General features: G+C 47.0%; 1 protein-coding gene across 1 annotated transcript in view; it reads right to left on the bottom strand.

Annotated features, from left to right (window-relative positions):
* FARP2 (FERM, ARH/RhoGEF and pleckstrin domain protein 2) overlaps window positions 1-22,224 on the bottom strand; it is a 108,476-nt gene extending 86,252 nt beyond the window's left edge. The window contains exons 1-2 of the mRNA XM_021679055.2: window positions 22,143-22,224; window positions 9,664-9,895 (exon numbers count right to left, since the gene is read on the bottom strand). Of these exons, the coding sequence (XP_021534730.1) occupies window positions 9,664-9,867 (204 nt within the window). The 5' untranslated portion in view covers window positions 9,868-9,895; window positions 22,143-22,224. The remainder of the gene's footprint in view (window positions 1-9,663; window positions 9,896-22,142) is intronic.

The following is a 22,224-nucleotide window of genomic DNA, read 5'->3' as shown; positions in this document are numbered from 1 at the left end:
GCACAGAGATTACTAAAAGAAATAAATAAACTTAAAAAAAAAAAAAAACAACTGGAAAAGCAGAATACGCTCTTTGAAGAAAGAGAGATAACTGTAATTGCACAGTTAATTTTCTGGAGGATCTTGGTTACTTTCTGTATCTGTGAGAGATTGATAACCTATAATTAGCTTTCTTCATACTGAAAATGTGGGGATGGTGTGACCCAGAAATGCTCCACAGAGATGAAGCTCAGATGGGGCTATGAAGAAGAGGATTTGTCTGTCTTTGTTCAATGATGAATGAATGAATGAATGAATGAATGAATGAATGAATGAAGGGGCAGGACCAGGAAAAAATGGCGTCAACAAATGTTTGGGAGCACTGGTGGGGAGGGCAGAAATTCCAGAACGCACCAACTCTTCTCAAAGCCACAGGCCCTGGTCCTGCCTGAATCACCTGAGGACCTGCTCAACTGCACAGCACGTCTTACAGGCACCCTGTGACCCAAATTTGGAGCCAGGTGTGGAAGGCCCCCAGAGGCTGGAGCAGCAGGAAGAAGGGCAGACTGTGACGCCCAGCTGGTGGCAGCAATCAGTCGGGCTCCCCACAGGGCCGGCACAGGCAGCAGCGCCCACAGAAGAGCAAGGTTAAGAGAGGAGAAAGGCCACAGAGAACCAGGAGATGGCTGGACAAGGGGAGAGAGGCAAACACAGCGGGGAGGGCGCTGTGTGGAAGGAGGGAATGCCAAGTGGTATAACCAGTCGGCGGAGCAATCCTGCATGACGTGGGCAGGGCTAGGATGGGCGCATCTCACAACCACAGGGTCCATGCTAGGAACACACCCTAGAGAAACCCACACGTCTGCCCACAATGACACATACAGCCTCAGTGTTCACCAGTGGAACGAGGATGAATTCTAGTATATTCGGAAAGCAGTGGAACAAGCCGGGGCTCCAAGGACCAGGGTGTGTGTGTGTGTCTGTGTGTGTGTGTGTGTGTGTGTGTGTGTGTGTGCTGGGCAGTTGAGGAAAGGCCCACAGAGGACGACTTTGCGCCTTTCCGGCCTCTAGGAACTGCCCTCACCTGCAACCCACATGGCCCCAGCAGGAGGAGACATGCACCATGTTATCCCACAGTTCCAAATGGGACACCTGATCCAAGCTGTTCCCAGACTTGGAACAAGGCACTTCCACATGCCATCAAGCAGCTAAGGGTTGAGATTTAAAAACTTGGTCCTAACTTGTCCCATGTGGTGATTCTTCAGCGATAGAGGGAAGGAAACCAGCTGCAGAAAGGGGGGGTAAGCATGCTGGACCTGGGGGACCCAAAGAAGAGCTCAGCAGGCAAGCACCACCCTCGAGTGGGCCACCTACTCGTGGGGAGTTGGGCCAAAAATGCAGGCATCTAAAATTTCGGGGAAGAGATGAAAAGAACTGAAGGGGAGCCATGGTTCAAAGGCCAAGTCAGCAAATCAGATAGAAGTTCAGCTCCCTGGCCTCCTTGGAACAAACCACAGCAGAACCAAATTCCTTCAGGTGAGAAATGGGAGTATCACTGGGTTAAGTACAGGCCACAGAGTTTCTGGAGACAGTACGGGGACTCAGAGCTCACCTGGGAGCTCATTCCATCCCTGCATTCCCATTTCCTGCTGGGGTTGCTGAGGATAGGAGATAAAGCCTCCAGGTGCCAGAACTCAGGTGCCCAAAAAGTGGCATTCCAAGTCAAGATAACCCATGTCCATGACCCTCCGCTGAGACCCTGAAAGAGCTCCATTGCACGACTGTGGTGATGGGGCTCTCGCCGGTACAAAGGTCAGGAGGAAAACAGTTCCCTTTTCTTTTCCATTTACTGGTCTAGCTTCCTTGCCAGTCCTGATCGCGTCTGAGAGACTGTGTACGCCGACCTCATGCTGCGTGCACGATGGGGTCGGCTGCAGGAGCGGCACTGGGGGCTCTGAAGCCACAACTCAGTCACTGAGAATAAGAATGCCCATGTCCCCGCCCAGTACCGCCCGCCACATTCCTGGGCATCAGGGTCAAAGAAACAGATCAACTTTCTCAGACAAAATAACAAGGCTCGACAGCTAGGACAGAGTCATATAATCGCTGTACATACTAGAAATACATAAGAGCTTTTGTATAAAGCCTGTATTATCCCCAAATTCAGATGCTGAATTACTAACTTTTCTTCTGAGATCAGACCAAAATAAGTTCTAAGGCGGCTTATTTGCCATATTTAGGATGTTCATGTGGGAGCAATGACAAACATCTGGCTATGATACTTTCTGGAATTTTGACTATTTCTTCCTGGCCAGAAGGAAAACATTAAGTTTTTACTAGAATAGCAACTAGCATGGAACTTCATGACTGAGACTTTGTCCTCACACTTGTCACATATTTAACTAAAGCTTTTCCAATTCTCAAAAAAAAAAAAAAAAAAAGCAATCCTATTCCCCAAATTTTAAGTATGATAAAGAGGGGAATGTGAGCAAACAGTTAAATGAATAATCAAGAAAACCCTCGTATTCGTTAGAACTCACTCCCCACTTATCAGCAAAGGCACAGGACGTTCACTTCTATGGGTGAGGTCTCACACACCCAAACTATATCCCAGATTACTTTTAATCTAAAACACTAAATATCACCTTTTCCACATTATTAGCTTCCAGATAACAGAAAAGCTAAAATTCACATTAGTTCCTAAACCTGGTGGTGAGTAACCAATGACTATGGGTGTGTATCTGTTCTAGAAATCTTGCCCTGAAGTCTAAGAGAGGGCCTCTACCTCCACTGCACCAGGAATAACGTTTACAGGCCTTCCACACAGAGTGGCATGGAGGGAAAGCATTTCTACCCCGTGACTCTGCACACAGGACAAGACGAGCTGACACACGGCTTCCAGATGGTTTCTTTTACGGTTCAGAAAAAAAAAGACTTCCTAGAGCTGTGGCCAGATTTCTATTTTCAAAACCACAAAATTCATTTAATCAACTGAAAATAAGTCAAGACTTTACTAGATCAAAAAACTGGCCACTGACTGACCCACGGGTAGCTAAAACTCCCATCAATAAATGTCAAATGTCACTTAAAATGAGACACAACCGAAGCTGAGGCAGACGGCTCCCCGGACTCCACCGTGCAGGCCTCTCTCCCTCCCTCGCATCAGCAGATAAATACCCTCCCACACAAAAAGTATTCTAATTTCATTAGTCATCAACATAAAGAACCACAAAGTGTATGTCACCCAACTATCTTACAAAGTCCTGGTAAGTCTAAGTTGGTGGCAGCAAATGACTTATATGGACAAGGGGAATCAAAGATCCTGTTAGCTGTTACTTACAAATGAGATAAATAACTGATTGAAAAATACAGTGTCAATAAAAGTTCCTCATTCTATAAATTTACATGAAGACTCTAAAGGAAGTTTTAAGCTTCTGCTCTTGGCCAGCTCCATCTCAGGCGCACCGTGGCCAGCCCTCAGCTGCGCTTTCTCGGTGGCCCTCACTACCCTGAGATGTAGGAAGGTCTGTCCCACGGGTGTACCTGGGCTCTGTGAGGGGGTTCACTTCATAACTACTCACAACCTCCCCAAGGAACCAGCCTGCAGGTAACTGTTTAATGGTACAATTCTTATATTTTTGGTTCAAAACCTTCCCTTCTTTAGCCATTAAAAATACCTTAGAATTTCACCTCAAACCATAATGAACTCCCACGTCATGCCTGCTAGGATGAGTAGAATTAGAAAGCCAGATAATTCAAATGTAGGTGAGAACATGGACAGAACGAAGCCCTTACCTAACACCGCTGGTGGGATGTGCAGCCAGCCACGCTGGGAAACAGTCTGGCAGTTCCTCAAATAACTGAGCAGTTACCACTTGACCCAGCAATTCCACTCCTTGGAATACACTCAAGAGCAACAGACACATGTCCACACAAACACCGGAATGTGAATGTTTACAGCAGTACTGTTCCTAAGAGCCACAGGTGGAGTGCCTGTCAGCTGAGGAACAGATAAACAAAATGTGGCCTACCCATACACCGGAGTATTATTTGGGCACAAAAAAGAAAGCAGTCCTGATGCATTCTACAACATGGATCAACCTCTGAAACAGGATGCTCAGTGAAAAGACCATGTATAACCCCACTCATACACAATGTCCAGAGCAGTGCAACCTAGAGAGGCAGAAAGTACGTTACTGTTTGCTTACAGCTAAAGGGATAGGGGGAAGGGAAGTGACAGCTAAAGGCTGTGAGGTTTTTTTTTTTTTTCTTTTTTAGGGGGGAGGGGGGGGGGGGGGGGGGGGGGGGGGCGCGAAGGCTTTGGGGGGGGGCGGTGGGCAGAGGGAGAGGGAGAGGGAGAAAGAGAATCTTAAGCAGGCTCCATGCCCAGTGGGGAGCCTGACACAGGGCTTGACCTCACGGCTCTGAAATCAAGGGCTGCATGCTCAGGATGCCTGGGTGACTCAGTCAGTTAAGTGTCTGACTTTTTTTTTTTTTAATTATTTGTTTTTAATTTTTATTCTACTATTTTTAAAATATTTTATTTATTCATTTGACACAGAGAGAGAGAGAGACAGAGAGAGAGAGAGAGAGAGAGAGAGAGAGAGCACAAACGGGAGAGCCGGACAGGGAGAAGCAGGCTCCCCGCTGAGCAGGGAGCCCGATGCGGGACTCGATCCCAGGACCCTGAGACCATGACCTGAGCCGAAGGCAGATGCTTAACTGACTGAGCCACCCAGAAGCCCCCAGTTTCATTCTTTTGCATGTTGCTGTCCATCTCTGGGAGATGGGCGATAGAAATAAAACTGGGGACTTGCAGCTCACCTTTCTGAAGCAAGTATAATGAGGATGGCCAAGGCTGTCTTACTTGTTGAAGACCAACACGAAACAACACACTGCACGGAAAGAGGCATGAACACCAACAGGGAGGTCTTCAGGCTGAGCTGCTCTGTATTTTCACTGAAGCAAAATACAAGCATTTCAAAAATAACTGCATATCAAATTCGTCCCTGAGTTAAGAAGGCCCTTTCAGTAGCAACTAGGGATTCCACACGATGCCAGTGATCTGTAAGTATCTGTATGCAGAAGTCGGTGCCTTCCAAGGTTGTATCAGTGTGTTAACCCAGCAAGGTCACAGACACTGCTGCCCAAGACTTAAGTAAAAAACAAACCAAGTGAGCAATCAGATGGGTGTAGACGCCCAAACCCCCAAACAAACAAAACCACACACTTGAATCTGAGGTTGGAAAACTCTGCTACAGAGGGAAAAATTCAAAACACTCTTGAAGAAAGGATGTTAACCCAATCTACTTTTTATTTCCTTTATTTGACACATATTTACAAAGCAAGACACTATTCCAAACACCGATGGTTCTGCAGTGCATCAAATAAAGTCTCATCTCCTGGAACCTGCCTTCTAGGAGGAGAGAGACCACAGACGAGCTCTGGGACAGGGAGTGTCTTCACCAAGACTTGCCTTCTGTGCTGCCAACACAGAGGCCCAGACTGCGGTCTCAGTGTTCTGTATGCCTACCGCCCCATACCTCGAGTGTGCACCATCCCACAACAGCCAACACCACCAGACCACAACCTGTGTCTTTTAGCTCAAATATAAAGGGTGGAGGGTGGTGGAGCCGGCGTCACCAGTTAGACCCCAAGACCTGACCTTTACTGCCCATCTGCTTGTACCCAGTGACCTTCATCCCACATTTTTCCTGAAGCTCTTCTTTCCAGCTGCTCTCTTAACTCAGGCAGAGACCCGACACGTAAAGTATTCGGTGATGGACACTGAAACTGCTCCCCCCCCAACCCCCAGGCAGTAACAACTGCTAAGACCACCCGGACCAGTGGGAGCTCAACCCGTGACTCATGGACTCACGCCTGTGCAGATGGACCACGGAGCGGCCCACAGTTACCCTGACCTCATTATGATACTAAGGCCTCTGCCCAAGGAGGAGCACAAGCCTCTCCTTAAGGCACATGTGTGACTTTATGCCCGCCTCTACATACGATGACAAGGCTCCCCTGAGTATTCATCCGAACCCTAAATAAAAGGAATCCATCCATCCTTACTCGGGAGTCCTGGCTTTGGAAGTTACTCCCTGTGATCTCCTTATTGGCTGCAAATGAAGTTCTCTTTGTGCGACAGCTTACCTGGTGCAGTTTCTCTGTGTGACTCACTGAGAAGTGAACTCAGGTCTGTTCAGTTACCAGAGGTCAGGGGACAAGTGGTGGTGGATCACTGAGGGGTCCCCAGGGGCAACCAGCCTCCATCTCTGGATCTTTTAAATCTTTGGAGCCATGACTTATGGGAAACAGTGGAGAGAAAGGATCAGGGCAAACCTACCTTCCTGGGCCAGCCTCTCGTGGAGGGCTATGGGGGAAGCACATCCACCCAGAGAAGGCCAGGTGGCCTGCTTCGGGGCAGGCCCCACAAAGCATGTCGCCTGGCAAAGAAGACTAGCCACTGACACGAGATACTAGAGCTGCAGAGACAGTCATCTTTCCAGGGACTACATTCCCCGTCCATTGGCAGCAGCTGTTGTGGTAGACTGTAAAAAATGGCCACAAATTGCCTGGCACTCCTCCATCAAGGTAGCTCTATTGCTCCCCACTCTCAGAATTGGGGCTTGCCTGCTGGCTTGCTTGGATCAGTTAAACATGGTGGGAGCTATAATGCATGAATCCCAAGCCTACAGGTATATCACAACTTCCACTCTTGAGAACATTTCCATCACCATGCAAATAAGGCCAACTAGCTCCCTGGAGGGCGATATTCCAAATGGAAAGAGGTTCCAGTTGGGGGTGCCAGACATGGAAGACATGCCACCCTAGACCACTAGCCCCTCTAGGCCAGCCCAGACCAGAAGACCCTCCCAAGCCAATCAAACATGCATTCGAAATTTGTTGTTTTAAGTTACTAGGTTTTGGAGTGGTTACTTAGCAAAACCAACTGATATAATTTTAGAAGACAGGGTACTTGGAAGCTGAATACAAATAACTTACAAAAATATACTGAATTGTAACTCTTCCTAAAAGGTCTGCCATGGGTGGGTAACACAATTCAAGAAGTAGCCCACCCAACTCACGGTATGTGGCAGCAATGTGATTCTTTAATTTCTGACTCTGCCAGGCTTATCAAAATATCCCACCTGCATGGAAAGGAGTATGATGGTTAAATCTGATTAACAGAAGCAACTATACGCTATACGGGCCAAGAGCAGGCCACCCCAGATGGGCCACTGTGGCACGAACATTATTTTGAGTTAAAGGCAATCAAAACCCAGCAGATTCAGGAAAAGCTCTTTACTGCCCCCCTTAACTGCCTGCCCATACCAGGAAGAGAGCTATTAACAGACTCCTTTTCACCTGAGACACTTCTCCACACGACAGGCAGCCCCTATTCCCAGACCTCTCCTCCCCCCTCCCTGCTAATGGTCCCTCTCCCCTTTGTGTCCCAGACCCAACCCCTCTCCTGTGCTCCTATAAGCATCACATTGCCCGTTTGGAATTTCCTTATCTGTGCACTCCCTGTACGCTACGAAGTTTGATTCTTAGTCCAGCTAGAAGGAGCTGGGAGGGCCAAGGAGATTCTTCCTCCCCGACACAACAATCTCAACTTTGAGAAGCTCTAAGTATGTTGAAACCTTTACAAAATGCCACTTCTGAGTTCCTGATGCATAAAGTGACCCGGACACTTAGTAATATAATAATGTGTATCTTGGAGAAGGGTTATGTCTTATTTATGACTCAACAATAAATGTATGCTTTCTTCTTTCCTGTGTTAGTTGATAAAGACCATTAAGCAGGACAAAAAAAGAGGCTTTGAAAAAAAGCTTTGAATAGTTCAGTTCTTCCCGTTCTTTTCTCCTCTCCTATCCCTCCTTTCTTTTAAAAATTTTGAACCTTTTATGAGCCTAGACCGTAGTGGGTGTATTTATCAAAGGATGGGTACATGGTGGAAACTCTTGCGAGCATTTGGCTGGAGGATATCTGGGAGCCCAACTAACCTCCCAGATCTTTAACCCATTTCCTGCAGGTGACTTATCAAAGAGTACCAAGCAGAGCGAGGAAATGCTGCCAAAGAGAGCCAACAGCCAACCACCAGTTCTCCAGGGTTCAAAGGTTGCCTGTTTTGGACTACATTCCTGGCAGAGGCTGCCTCTGGCAACACAGGAATGACTTGGGAAGTTGGAACAGATAGGTCCTACCAGTTTTAATTACTACTGCCCTGATGAAATGGTATGTGATTCCCTCCTCAAATAAGACCTTAAAAGAAGCATTCAGGGTCCCTTGAGTTCAGATACTATGAATCTATGCACTAGATACTTGCAATCAAATACTCAAGCAAGAGAGGCAAGAGAGGCTGGTGTGCCCAGGGCCCGAGGCAAGAGGACTGGAGGACAGCCCTGACTTCCAGCACCCCCCCCCCCCCACGATCCCCTGGGTCACTACCTCGCCCCCCACCTTACCTTTTCCCATGCAATGTATTTTGCAATTAGGCATCACCAGAGCCTAGAGGTTTCCTTTAGGCTCCTCACAGCCTGGCCCCTACTTCAATAGTCTCATTTTCTGTGTAGCATCCTGACTTCTTGACAGACATCGTGAGCACAAATAAACCTCCTGCTAAAGTTTAAATTCATTCTCTTGTCCTTCCTTTTGTGACACTAAGAGCAGAAAAAACTTCTAAAGCTATTACTTTAAACCAATATGAAAATATTAGAAAAGAGAATATATTTATGCATTACATATAAAATAAATAAGTAATTTTTAAAAATCACACTCATTCTAATGCCATTTAGAAAACCAGTGTTTTCTAAAGTAATATGTAGATCTAAGAAATATTATTTAAATATATATACACTTACATACAGTTACACAGTTTTGTTATATTCAATGGTTTTTCCCAACATTACCAGTGCAATCTACTAGGGAATTTTCAAAATAAAAATGTTATCACTGCTGATAAACAAATCCTACGCTAATACTATGCAGTACTGCCTGCACGGTGAGTGCTCGGTCCTCTCCACAGCCACCCTGAGAAAGGGGGCTGTGATCACCCCCATGTTTCAGATGAGGAGCTAACCCACCGGGAGGCTAACTGCCCCCCTACACCCGGGCAGAATGGGGCAGAGGCCGTCTGGGTCTGGCTTGTGCTCTATAGCATTCAGCCAGCCTTTCAGAAGAAGAACGGAAAGGCCATGTTGTATCGGAATTTTATTTTAATTTCTTAAAAATATTTATTTTTTTTTAAAGATTTATTTTCTTTTAGAGAGAGTGAGAGAGAGAGAGAATGAGCGCACGCGTGCACACACACATGTGCACGGCTGGGGCAGGAACAGAGGGAGAGAAGCAGACTCCCCACTGAGCAGAGAGCCCGACCCCGGGCTTAATCTCATGACCCTGAGATCATGACCTGAGCCGAAATCAAGAGCTGGACGCTTAGCCAACTGAGCACCCAGGCGCCCCCATATCAGAATTTTAAAGGAGAGACAGGAGAATACCACTTTCCAAAATAAAAGGAGAAACCCAGATCCACTGTTGGCAAGGATCTTAGTGTTACCAAAGTCACTCTTGGTCAGCTTGATAAATAGGCAAAGTCTGATCAGCAACATGGAATGTGGTGCATAATACCTGACTTTTAGAAAGCACAGGAAATATTCTTCCAAACATTATACTTCTTACCTCAATGTCAAATATTTCCATAGTGTTGTCCAGCAGCTTCACTCGGATGTGAAGGTGCTTCTCCTGCATTCTGGCTGACGTCCGTGCTGCTCCTGCCGAGAGAGTCTGCCCAGGCTCGAGGGTGCTCACCCCTGTTGGGGTCTGGGTGCCCAAGCGTGTCCCTGGAGTCTGCAGGACTCTGTATGTTCCTTCTATCTCCCCCATTCTTCACCAGCTAAGAATGAAGATTCCTCTAAAACAAAAAAAGAACCCCAAAGAGTGATCAATAGTTATTTAGGGGGCACCTAGGTGGCTCAGTCATTAAGCGTCTGCCTGCGGCTCAGGTCATGATCCCAGGGTCCTGGGATGGAGCCCCGCATCGGGCCCCCTGCTCAGCAGGAAGCCTGCTTCTCCCTCTCCCACTCCCCCTGCTTGTGTTCCCTCTCTCGCTGTGTGTCAAATAAATAAATAAAATCTTTAAAAAAAAAAAAGTTAGATATTAAAACAATGTAAAAAAAATTATCAGGTGCACAGGAATTCTCTGCTCTATTTCTGCAACTTCTAGAGAGTCTTAAATTACATCAGAACAGAGTTAAGATTACCTTCCACTCATACATAGATTGGTGGAGCATAAAATACCAGGCACTGTTCCGAAAGACAGTATTTCCTGGTGCTTCTGCAAGCCAGGCAGTGTGTCTGTCACCTCACTGAACTCACAAAACCTCATCCAACAGTGGCCTGTCCCTTTGTCTGGCTGCCTAGAGTCCCCTGGCACAGCCTACCTCCACCGGCCCAGAGAGTCAATGTGCTGACCACACACTGTTAAGTGCTTGATGGTACGTTTCAGCAAAGAGGAGCAGGTCCCACACACACCAGGCAGCACACGGCTGTGGTGGGGGGCGGGGGGCGAAAGCCAAGAACAGCAGGTGAGTACAGCCAGGCCGCTCTTGGCCAGCTCTGCACTCCCTGGCATTTGAAGTAGGGTCTTACCAGGCTGGACAGGTGCTGTCAGAGTGACACGAGGACCACACACCTGGTGTGAGGAGCACCTGCCCCAGGCCAGGCCCTTCCCAGCACCCCTTACCTGTCCTCACAAGGTCCCTGTTCTCCTCACCACCCACTGCCTGCTGAACGAATGACAACACCGAAGGCCCAGAGAGGCACTCATGCCCTTTTCCAATCTCCATGTTGTGACACGGGAAAGGTCTCTAGTTTTAGGCTATTAAGTTGAACAGGGCTAATCATGTTACTGTTTTTAACAAAGAAAGAAGAGGCTGAGTTTCAGCTAGAATCTAATAATACTGGCTTGCTTTTCTTTGTATTAATATAGTTACCTTCTACTTATGGCAAATTTCCTTCTTAAAGGTGTGTATTTGTGTTTGAAAGTCAATTTGAAGAAAAATATTTACCAGTAAAATATAGTGTAGCAAAAAACAAATGCCAGAGGTTTATTCAAGAAAGAATGGAGCTGATACAAAAACTATTTTATTTCACTCACTTGCCTTTGGCAAGCCTTCTACTTACTAATTTGCAGTAAATTTCAAAGAGAATCAATCTCACTAATTTCCAATCCATTCCCTCATGCGCCAACCTAACTGCTAAGTCCCCTGACCCTTTCATCTTTTTCATGCTTATTTTGTTACCAAGAAGAACCATCTCAGGAACTTTTGTCTCTTGAATTAAGTTTAAAAGCTTCTCATCAGCCACCGAGCAACCTCTGCCGCACACTTAAAGCCTACCCAGCAAAGACAAGGCTCCCAGCCACGTGAGCGAGAACTTCCACACACGTGTGATTTGTGAAACAAGCAGCAAAATACAAGAAAGCTAAAACCCCCGGGGACAGTGAACTGGTAATGGAGTGAGCAAAATGACAAGGCGGTTTGTGTTGTTCTGCCAAATATACCTCCCGCCCCCACTCCTGCACATGACGGGCCGCCCCTCGTGGACAGGCACATGTTTGGATCAGATTCGTAGTTATCCGTGATCTCCGAATTCTCTCTCCAGGTTTTATGGGCCCCGATAGCAGGAACTAAATTCCTACTGTGAATGTTTGCTAAGTGTTTACTTAGTTCCTGGCACTGGCACTGAAGAGCACGAACTGCCTCCTTAGGCAATGCACTGGACAGACAGGAGCAGCGAAAGACAAAGACTACGGTCACCAACAGAACACACGAGAAGATCACTAATATTCATGCCACTGATATTAAACATGGGATATAGGAGGTTACGAGAACCATAAATATGACATTTTTCATTTCAATTTCACGAGTAGTTAATGCAAAAGTCAAGGAAGGTGAGTGAAGAAGATTCCACCTGCAAGGTGTCTCCAATGTGCAAACAGATGAGCTGAGTCCTTGGTCTGCCCACAGTATTTAACCAAGACTGAAGCACCAAGAGCAGGTCCTTCTGAAGGAACCATGGGATGTTTTACCCTGGGCACCAAAGAGACTCTTCCCCTTTAAGTAAAGCTACAATTCTGAAAATATATATACAACCAAAACATATTTTAAGTAGTCACTGCTCTTATTTATTCTATTGTATATTCTCATTTAGGTTTTTTTCTTAATAGTTTTAGATGGAAAAGATTTCTTCAGGTTCTTTCCCTTCTCCTCATTGTAAGAAAGTCCTAAGCACATACTTCTAAAACAAAACGGGCAAAACTCACCCACAGCACCCAGAGGGGCACATTTGGGTGAGCATAGTGTAAGAAGAGCATGCAAGGGGAGATTCATACTAGAAAACTCAGGAGAGTGGTCCCCTCTAAGTGGGAGGGGTTCCGTCTCTAGGATGGGGTACCAGGAAGGGCCCTCTGGCGTGGCTGGCATGGTTGCATCGCTTGATCGGAACCGTGTTCACTTTATTATAATCCACTAAGCCATGTATTTGATTTGTGCGGTTTCCCAAGATCTGTGTTTGATAATAAACATATTTAAAATAGCACACTTTTAATTTTTTTCTCTAAGAAAAAGAAAAATATTAGACAAATGAAAACCACTTCTTGGTCCACGAGAGACCTGTGCAGGTCCACACGCCTTCTCAGCAGCAAACGGACTTCCTGGTGATTTTCATCTGGTCCAGAGACCTCAATGTGGCTCGAGCTGAGACTCAGGGCCATGAGACACTCTCACTCTGGAGGCTCATTGAGGAAATGATCCCAAGGTACCCTACTGCTGATGTTCCAAAGAAAAGCCATTTGCTGTTGCATAATGGTAATGTGGCATCAATCACACATTTAATAATTACTTGCCTTTAAGTTTAAGAAATCTAGGAAAGTGAGGAACTTAACAGAAAACTGGCATGGAATCCCAGTGCCTGAGGGTTAACCCTGCTCTCAAAGTCAATCAGTCTACTTTACAACAAGCAGCACAACCGGACTCTTGGGGAGAAACACGAGGCCACTCCCTCACAGCAGTCATTTGCTGCAGCCTGGCTGGTCACGGGACAAGATGAAAAATGTATGCACTGAATGTATTTGTTTTACATAAATTATGACCCGACAGAAATTAGTTTGCCTCATGTGCTTATAAATATTAAAGGGGCAAGAGTATGCAAGACAGACTAGAAACACAGGAGGTGTTCTGCAGTCCTGGGAGCCCTCCACGGTAGACGTGAGCCCCTGCTCACTTTTCCTGCTGCCAGAAAACCTCTCTAGAAATCCAGAGGGAAGCAGTGGTGCCACACAAGGGACCACAGTTTATTTTCCCATCTTCCCTCCATGTGAATGAAATGCCTTGCAGTCTTCATTCCCAAAAATATTTCTGTGGCTGGACACAATTCCCACCACTGACATTCAGTGCTACCTACTATAAACTCAGCTCCTAGGCTCATTTGGTAAAAAATTTAAAAACTACCTTGTCCCATATTTCCATCTTGAAGTTGGGAAATTCAGCTCAAACGTCTGTCAAGGCTTTGGGTGATGACATGTCAACGCAGGTTGTAAAAAGGTGCTTCTCTGTGTGTGGGGGTGGGGTGTTGATAGTGGGACAGGCTGTGCGTAAGAGGGACAGGGGCATGTGGAGATCTCTGCACCTGCAACTCAACTTTGCTGTGAACTCAACACTGCTCTAAAAAATAAAGTCTATCCAAAAAAAAAAAAAAGTCTGCCACGGAACACGTAACTCAGAAGTGACAGAGCCAGCCTGGACTTGGCCACGAAGCCTCCTCCCTGTCTACTGGAAAATCTGGCTTCCCAGACAAAAGCACAGTCCACCGTCCACAGTAAAGCAAGTGGGCTTAAAATTCTGTTGTGCAGAAAAACCTCCCACCTTCCTTGAAATATTTTCAGCTGCCTCTTTCAGAAGGATCATCAAACATATGTCTATACTGACCAACTAAGGAAGCAGAACAGGACGCTTATTTTCACTGCATTTTTCTAAAGTACCTACAATGCACGGCAGTGTCGGCAATGAGTGTTCAGACAGAGTTCTCACCTGGCTCCTGCGCCCTGGGCTCCTTACCTCTTTACTACAGCACAGCAAAGATAGGTGCTTTTATTCCCTAACAAGCATGACTGGTAGTTTTTGAAACAAGCAACTAAGTACTTCCCTCAATGTAAGGAATCAGAGAAAAAAATGTCAGAACTAGTGCTGTAAGGCAGTGCCTCAAAGAGCTGAGAAGAAACAGCTAGCCAGATGGAGGGCAGGCGGGCCATTTACACCCATGTGCCGCACAAACACACCTCTCCCCCACAATACAGCTCCGCTGTCCCCTGGTAGGCGACATGGTCGGAGCACCACAGAAATGGCATTTGGCGCTGGAAACCTGGGGAGAAGGGTGCTGCAGAACTCATTCGCACACGCTGCCCCAGCAGGTGCTCTGGGATGCTGCATTACCTGGGGGAAGCCTAAGGACCAATGAGGACTTGAATCCCTGGCATCGCTGTCCCTCAAACGTGAGGAAGGGCAGCCCACACTGGCAGCAAGGTGTCCGCCGAGCTGGGATAAAAAGGCAGGCCCTGTGGGAAACAAGAAGCGCACAGCAGCAGCCTGGGGGTAGAAGTTGGAGGCAGCACACCTGGGCTCTAACTTCAGCTTTCACTTCCCCACTCTTGGCCCAGATTTTATTCTGGAAAATGACAGGGGAAGGCTGCGGTCAATCACATCCTCTTCACTCTAAGAATCTGTGAGTCTGAGAAAGACAGTTCATTGTAAAAGTAAAATGAAAGGAAATGTGCTCTTGATTCCAACTAATTTATTGTATTTAGTAGCCAAAAATTAAGCACCTCATAAAATCCTATTATCCCATCTTTCCTACCTAACCATATGAAACAGAGGCCCCGTGTATGTAGGAAAACGAACATCACTTTCAGACAAATTCAACACAATGTAAACATAGATTATTGGCGCAGAGACATGACTTTGGATATAACCAATATTTGCAAACCTTACAATTTACTTCCTAGGTTTTTAAAGGAATTGCCTTAACAATAAACAGATGTCAATAATTCAGACCACCAGATATTCCGACTTGGTGTTAAACAAAATTCCACTGGATGAAAAATAAAGTGGTTTTTGTTTTGTTTTTTTACGTAGGTTTCACACGCAGCTCTGAGCCCAACGTGGGGCTTGAACTCACGACCCTGAGATCAAGACCTGAACTGAGGTCAAGAGTCAGACACTCAACCAACTGAGCCACCCAGGGGCCCCTGAAAAATAATTTTTTTTTTTTTAAAGATTTTATCCATTTATTTGAGAGAGTGAGTGAGAACACGAGCTGGGTGAGAGGCAGAGGGAGAAGCAGACTCCCCGCTGAGCAGGGAGCCTGATGCGGGGCTTGATTCCGGGACTCCGGCATCATGACCTGAGCCAAGGCAGACGCCCAACTGACCGAACCACCCTGGTGTCCCACTCTCTATGCTTCCTTAGTATGAAGTGAATGAAAGAGCTGGAGTAGAAACATATGTATTTGCTTATCTTCAAACAACAATGGAAGGATAAAGCAAAGCCTACTGACAGTGGCTGCCATGGGACGGAAGGCACTGGGGATTCAGCCCTGGAGACCCCTTCGTCCAGTATGCAGGGTTTCCTTGGGTTGACCTGGGAACCTCATGGATGTTTTACATGATTAGAAAGCAACATGAAATCCATGTCTTAGAAAAGCAAGCCCAAAATCTCAAACCAAATGAAACAAATGATCTTCACTATACATTAAGACAGCAGCTAAACTACAAAGGGAATTAATTTAAGTAACTTTTAAACTCAGTAATCTCACTACCCATCACTAGTGAAATACATCCTCAGGATTAAAAAGACTATGAGTAAAAACAACAATGTGGCAAATTCTACAAGAAAAATGATCTCATTTCTTCAATAAATGACACTAAAAAAAAAAAAGAAAAAGAAAGAAAAGCGGGGGCGGGAGGGTGATAGAAACTGGTAAAAGATGTTGTCTGCCAAATGCTCCCCGTGGACCTTATCTGAATCCTGAATCAAGTATTTGTGGAACAATCAGGGAAATCTGAGCACTTCCTGGATATCAGGTAATTTAATAAGTACTGCTTATTTCCTATACGTTTTAATGGTATTGTGTGTATATGAAGGGGGAAAAGTCCCTCTCTTAGAGACACATACTAAAGTATTTATGGACAAAGTGGAATAATGCCAAGGATTTACTTTAAAATAATCCACTGAGGTGGGAATCACTGAAGGGGATAATAGCCACCCCCCCCCCAAAAAACCCCACAATTGCCCGTATGTTGATTGTTGGAGCTGGTTTTGATATACGCACTTTTGTGAATGTTTGGAATTTTCCATGAGTAAAAAGAAAAAAAGAAAGAAAAAAACAAGAGATCTAGCAACAATTTTCAGCGTACATAAGGATCCAGAAAGCCCTCGGCATAGTTCACAGGTGAGAGGAGTATGTGTGTATACTGTGAAATGCTGGCCCAGCCGCCTTATTTTCCATGAGACAGCACAGCCCAAGAATGGAGCGGCTTGCTGAAGGCCACAGATCCAACCCGTGGACACAGACTAGCACCCAGCGTCCAAATTCTTTAAGATTAAAAACCAAAAACAATCTGACTTTAAAAATTGCACATCTATGCACCAAAAGGGGAGGAAAGCAGCAGCCTCCTCCCATTCTCTCCTATAGCTCAGAGCAGGAGGCTTCCCCTGCGGCACTCTCTGTTTGCACCTGGGGCCCCTCTCTGGCTTTCAGATACCCTCAGACCAGGCTAGGGAATCCTGGAGGGAAAACAGGAAACTCCTCATTGGTGCAGTGGTACTTCAAATTCTGGCCTTTGTGCCCACTCCTCCTGTCACTATTTACTTGTCAGAGTCCTCAAATACCGGCTCCATGCAGCTGTCCAGCCTTTAGAGCCATGGTTAGGGGGGATGACAGCGTGCAGTGTGCTTATTCCATCTTCCAGGAACCAGAACTTGACACCCCTGCATTTTAACACGTTTATGGTGGTTATCTTTGGGGGAGGGAAGAAGGTTGATTTTCTTTCTTTTTCCAATGTTCCGTATTTTTCAGATTGCCTCCAGTGATGAGTATACATTACTTCTGAAATCAGAAGCACACCTGGGATCTAACTTCAGCTTTCAGTTCCCCACTCTTGGCCCAGATACTGTGTAAGTACTCCCCACGTCAGAAGTCTTACCTGGTAGGGGTTACCTAAGGTATGTCACTACTCCCCTTCTAGGAGGAAGCTGCAATAACTACTGTCTTTCCTCTAGGAGCTGTGCTGGTTCTTCTTTCCAAAACAGTCAGTAAAATAAAAACATTTTTAAGCAGTCTCTGGAATCGATTTGTTTAGGTATTGAGACTTGTTCCTCCAACATTCACATTATTAACTACTACCAAAGCACCTGGGACTTTAATTAGGAAGGAGACAAGAGTTAATAAAGCCTAGTAAAATTTAAACAATTTCTAAAATTCCATGGTGTTGCTTCTTCCTTCCCACACTCCCGCTAAGCGCCAGGAGATGCACTGAGCACCCTCACCCCTTGTGCCCCTACCACGTAATCTGGCATCAAGCAAAGGGCCAGAACTGCCCCTGCAAAAGCCTCATGACTCTAAAGCTATTCTCCTTCCAGCTCTTGGGCCCCCCACATGCACTGGCCCCTTCCACGGTCCTAGGAAAGGCTCTAAGCGAAGTGTGCCTATGGCTGTAGCCTTCTGCAGAATTTACAGAATACATTCTAATTGCAATCAACTAAGGCTACTGCCTCTTTCCACTACAGTGTCATTCCCTTTATGTCAGGCAGCTTAGGAGGGGCCGTTGGCATTTTGGGGACGCAGCTAAGGGCACAAAGAGTTGGAGACACGTTTAGTTTGGGTTTAGTGGGATGCACTTAAGTTTGCCATTACTTCCTGTGTACACTTACCCCAGCCATCTCAGAGCAGGTAGGGCTTCTAGGAACACTGCTCTCACCCACTATGCCCGCCCACCAGAGGCGCGTGAAACAAAGGTGCAGGACCGGGGTTCTGTGGCAACCTGTACAGATCCAACGGTGTCCAGCAGTGCAAGTGTGTGGGCTATGGGAAAGAAATAAGATTTGAAATATGGGGAGCCAGATGCTCATCTGTGGGAAAATTATCACCAGAAATGTTAAAACTGTAAGCAGAGAGATTAGTACCCAGTAGACAACACTGCAGTTGTCAGAAAAATAACTGTTACTGCAGTAGTGTAATATAAACGTACCACCATTTTTCTTTTACTTGTTTGAATGGAATCGTACAAAATAGAATTTATCAGAACTCCTGCTTTTCTGAGACACAAACCTGTAGCTGTACTAGAAACAGCAAACGTATATATCTACAGGTGCAATCATGTTTTATGCATCCTAACTATCAAAAATTTTTGGTCAACTATGCTAGAGGGATCACTGAACTCTTTTTATTCTCTATCACATGAAGAGGTGACCTAAAAGTACATAGTATGCTACTTTTATGCTATTTAGTGATGTTTTTATTATTAGTCAGCTTTTTTAAATGTATAACTTTTTCCTCATTCTAAATAAATACTCACTTTCCAATTACTATAATATTGTTTTTTTTTTTTTTTTTTTAAAGATTTTTTTTTTTTGAGAGAGAAACCCCAAGGGGGGGAGAGAGAGCAGGGGGGAGAGGGAGAGTCCCAAGCAGACTCTGTGCTCCGAGCCCAACTCACCGGGTTGATCTCATGACCCTGAGATCACAACCTGAGCCGAATGCCCAACTGACTGCATCACCCAGGCGCCTCCATTGTATTCTCTTTCTTAAAGAGACTCCCACCCCAAACTGTATCATCTTCAGGCCCTATAAAAGTTGGCATATGCCCTTGCCCCAAGTGAAATTTGATTAATTCATTCAAACATTTATTGAGAACCTGCTCAGTATCAAAAAAGTGTAAGTATGTAAGAACATGGGAGTTTATGGGTGAGAACCCTCCTAATCACAGTGGGAGAAGACAGAAGAAGTGTGTTAAATGACGGTGGGCACCACTGAGAAAGGAAACTGAGGATGGTAGACAGGAATTTGGTGGGTGGCAAGAGGGAGAAGGCTCCACAAGAGGGCAGCTGTGTCAGGCCTAAGGACGGTCCTGGCACATACTCCAAAAGCCACAGAATCCCAAGGGATGGCCACCGCTAGGAGGTCACGCCACGCCCAAGCCCACATCATCTTGTTTAACCCTCATGACCCCCATCACACAGATCAAGAAACTCAGGCTCAGAAAGATTAGTGACTGCTGATGGTACTAGGTTCTGCAAGTGGCCTCAACTCTACCCCGATTCCATGGTGTGCTGTCTCCTCTTGGTGTATTTTAGCGTCATGGGATTGCTCCCCACCCCTCACAAACTGGTGTTTTAGTTTACAGTTGTTTTAAAAGGCGAAAATAAAAAGGTACTATAATGTAGGATGCAGTGATGTTTCCTTCTGTCCTGCAGCTGGGACAGTCATCACTGCATCCTACGTTACAGTGCTTGCTTATTTATTTATTTATTTGGCAGACAGAGACAGAGAGCAGGAGAGCACAAGCAGTGGGAGCGGCAGAGGGAGAAACAGGCCGCCTGCCGAGCAGGGAGCCCGATGCGGGGCTCGATCCCAGGACCCTGGGATCATGACCTGAGCCGAAGGCAGACGCTTAACCGACTGAGCCACCCAGGTGCCCTATAGCATCTCTTTATTTTTGCTTTTTAAAATGAGTATAAACTAAAACACCAGTTTGTTGGGGGGGGGGGAACCCTAAAATAAAACTACTTATGTAACTAATATCCCTTCTCATCCTTGTCCACATCTTCACAGATTTTACAGTAGTGTAACTGCTGTGTACCCTGCTTTCACCTTTTTGGTTAAGGCGTGTTTCTGAACAGATTTCCATAGATCAAATGGTTCAAATTTTGTCTGGAGGGAAGCATAGGAACAGGACTGCCAGAGCATGTTTACTGGCTGTAGAACACTCTACCATACTGACAGGAACTGCGTATCAGATTTTGTTTTCAAAACTGGGATTCCAAAATCAAAATCTTTACCATATACTGCCAGTTGTTCTCCCAAAAGATTAGATCAATTTACAGAATCACCACCTACGGAACAATCCCCAGAAACCCACCAAACACTGGGCTTTATCATACTAAGTTTTGTGTAATTCTCACATTTTTGACTCCCTGCTGCCAAGGTAAAACCTGGAGCAGACAAATACACTACAGTCCCCTGATGCTCTGCTCACTCAGATCTCAGAGCACGACCCAAGTGACCTCAGCTGGACACTGAACTTTGAAGTGGGCTTTCCTGCATGCTTACCACCACTGCTGCATGCAGGACTCGCACGACCCACTGAGTGAAAGGGGCGGGTGGTAAGCTGATAAGAAAGTGGGTAAAGGAAAAACAGGAACAAAACTGAAAAGGTAAGCAGCAGAAAAAGAACTGTTACTGTTCGACTCCTGAGGAGGTCCTGAGGTGACCCGAAGCCAGAGCGTGTGGGCAGAGGGAATTCCCCACTCATCAATCTTCACTGTGTCAGTCAGGTCCTATCTCTCCCCGAAAGCAGTACAACCTGCTCAGATACTGCCTACTTCGCTCCACTGTCTACCCAGGCTCTTCTTCCCCCTGACGTACCGGCTAACGTTAGCTAAGCACTTGCCGTGTGCCAGACACCTCACGAACAGCTCGTCTGCAGACACCTCGTCCTCACAACCACCATGTGACCTAGCTAAATTTTAACCCCATTTTGTCAATAAGGAACAGAGACAAATCAATCTATCACATACACTTCCTCCTCTGGGAAATGAATTAGTACCAAGGGACCCTGGGAGTCTGCTCTGAAAGGGCCGTCACGCATACAAATGCGCCAGCAAACGTGTGCAGTTGGGGAAACTGCACGTCAGCATCTAGTCCGACGGCTCAGGGCAGACTGCGCGGCGAGGACCTGCAATAAGGCGGCACGGCCAGGGTGTGATCCTAAACCGGTCTCTCCACTTCCTCTGCTTTCACACAGGGCCGTGCGACCTGGCCAGGTCCCTTCGCGATTGGGAGAGAACCGAGTAAAATCACCGGCACGAAGCGCTTCACAACTCTTAGCACAGAATTCTCTCTTTTGGGGTACAGGAACTCACACACGTTGCAAAAACGGCAGATGAAGAACATTAAAATCACATTTGTCCGCAAGCAAGGCTTCCTGCACGCCTGCCTGCCTGCCTCAAACGTCTTGTCCCAGCTCTCTGGCACAGAGAAAATCTGTGTTGTCTGTCCTAACGTAGCCTGCACAAAAGCAGCGCTCTAACCCAACGTCACCTGACGGTCATCAAACATTTCCACAGCGGTCCAGCCAAAACTCTCCCACCGAAACAAAACAAACCAAGAAAGAAAAACCACCCTTTAAAGATCTAGCCCCGGGTTTTAGATCTCTCCACCCTCTCCTTACACTATGTGCCGACATTATTTCCTTCACCACATGATTAAATTTCTCTTTTTCCCAGCCATCACTGACTCGCCCGTGAGAGGCCACTGGAGGCTGTGGCCGCCAGCATCAACGGAAAAGGGCTTGCGTGATGCGCTGGGCCACATTCCGGTCCCAATTTTCCTTCGGCTGCCTCCCCAGTGCTTCAGGAACATTTGCAGACCTAGTGGATTAAACACATTAACACCTAACAGCTCGTTCCCACCTTTAAGATACAACTGAAGCAGAGGCCAAGAAGGGTGTGGTCACAACCAGCCCGAGCTGCCACCTGTGGCTCGGCGTGGGCCTCCATGCGGGACGCTCCCCTGAGCCGACCCTCCCGGACCCTCCCCCGGGCTTCCACGCGAGACCCCCCCGGGCCCGAGCCCCCGCCCCGGGCCGACCCCACTCCCCGCCCCGGGCCTCCACGCTTCCGCCGCCGGCGGGCTCCGCACTCACGGGCCCTCCTCGCACGGGGCCCGCCGACTGGAAGGCCTCCGGAGCCCGGGCGCGGACTCCGCCGGCGGACCTCCGTCCCGAGGCGCCCGGCCGCCGCGGGCCTCAGTGCCAGTCCGGCCTCGGCCCGCCGCCCCCGCGCTCCCGCCCGCGGCCCCGCGTGCTCGCGGCCCTGCGTCCTCACCGGCCGGCCCTGCGCGCCGTCGCCCGCAGCGGCCTCCAGGTTGCGCCAGCTTCGCCCGCTCACGACCGCCGCGCCCAACTGC

The sequence above is a fragment of the Neomonachus schauinslandi genome, chromosome 3 (genome assembly GCF_002201575.2).
Source record: "Neomonachus schauinslandi chromosome 3, ASM220157v2, whole genome shotgun sequence".
NCBI lineage: Eukaryota > Metazoa > Chordata > Mammalia > Carnivora > Phocidae > Neomonachus > Neomonachus schauinslandi.
Note: the sequence above shows the minus strand (reverse complement) of the source record. Positions and strands in the feature narration are given on the sequence as shown.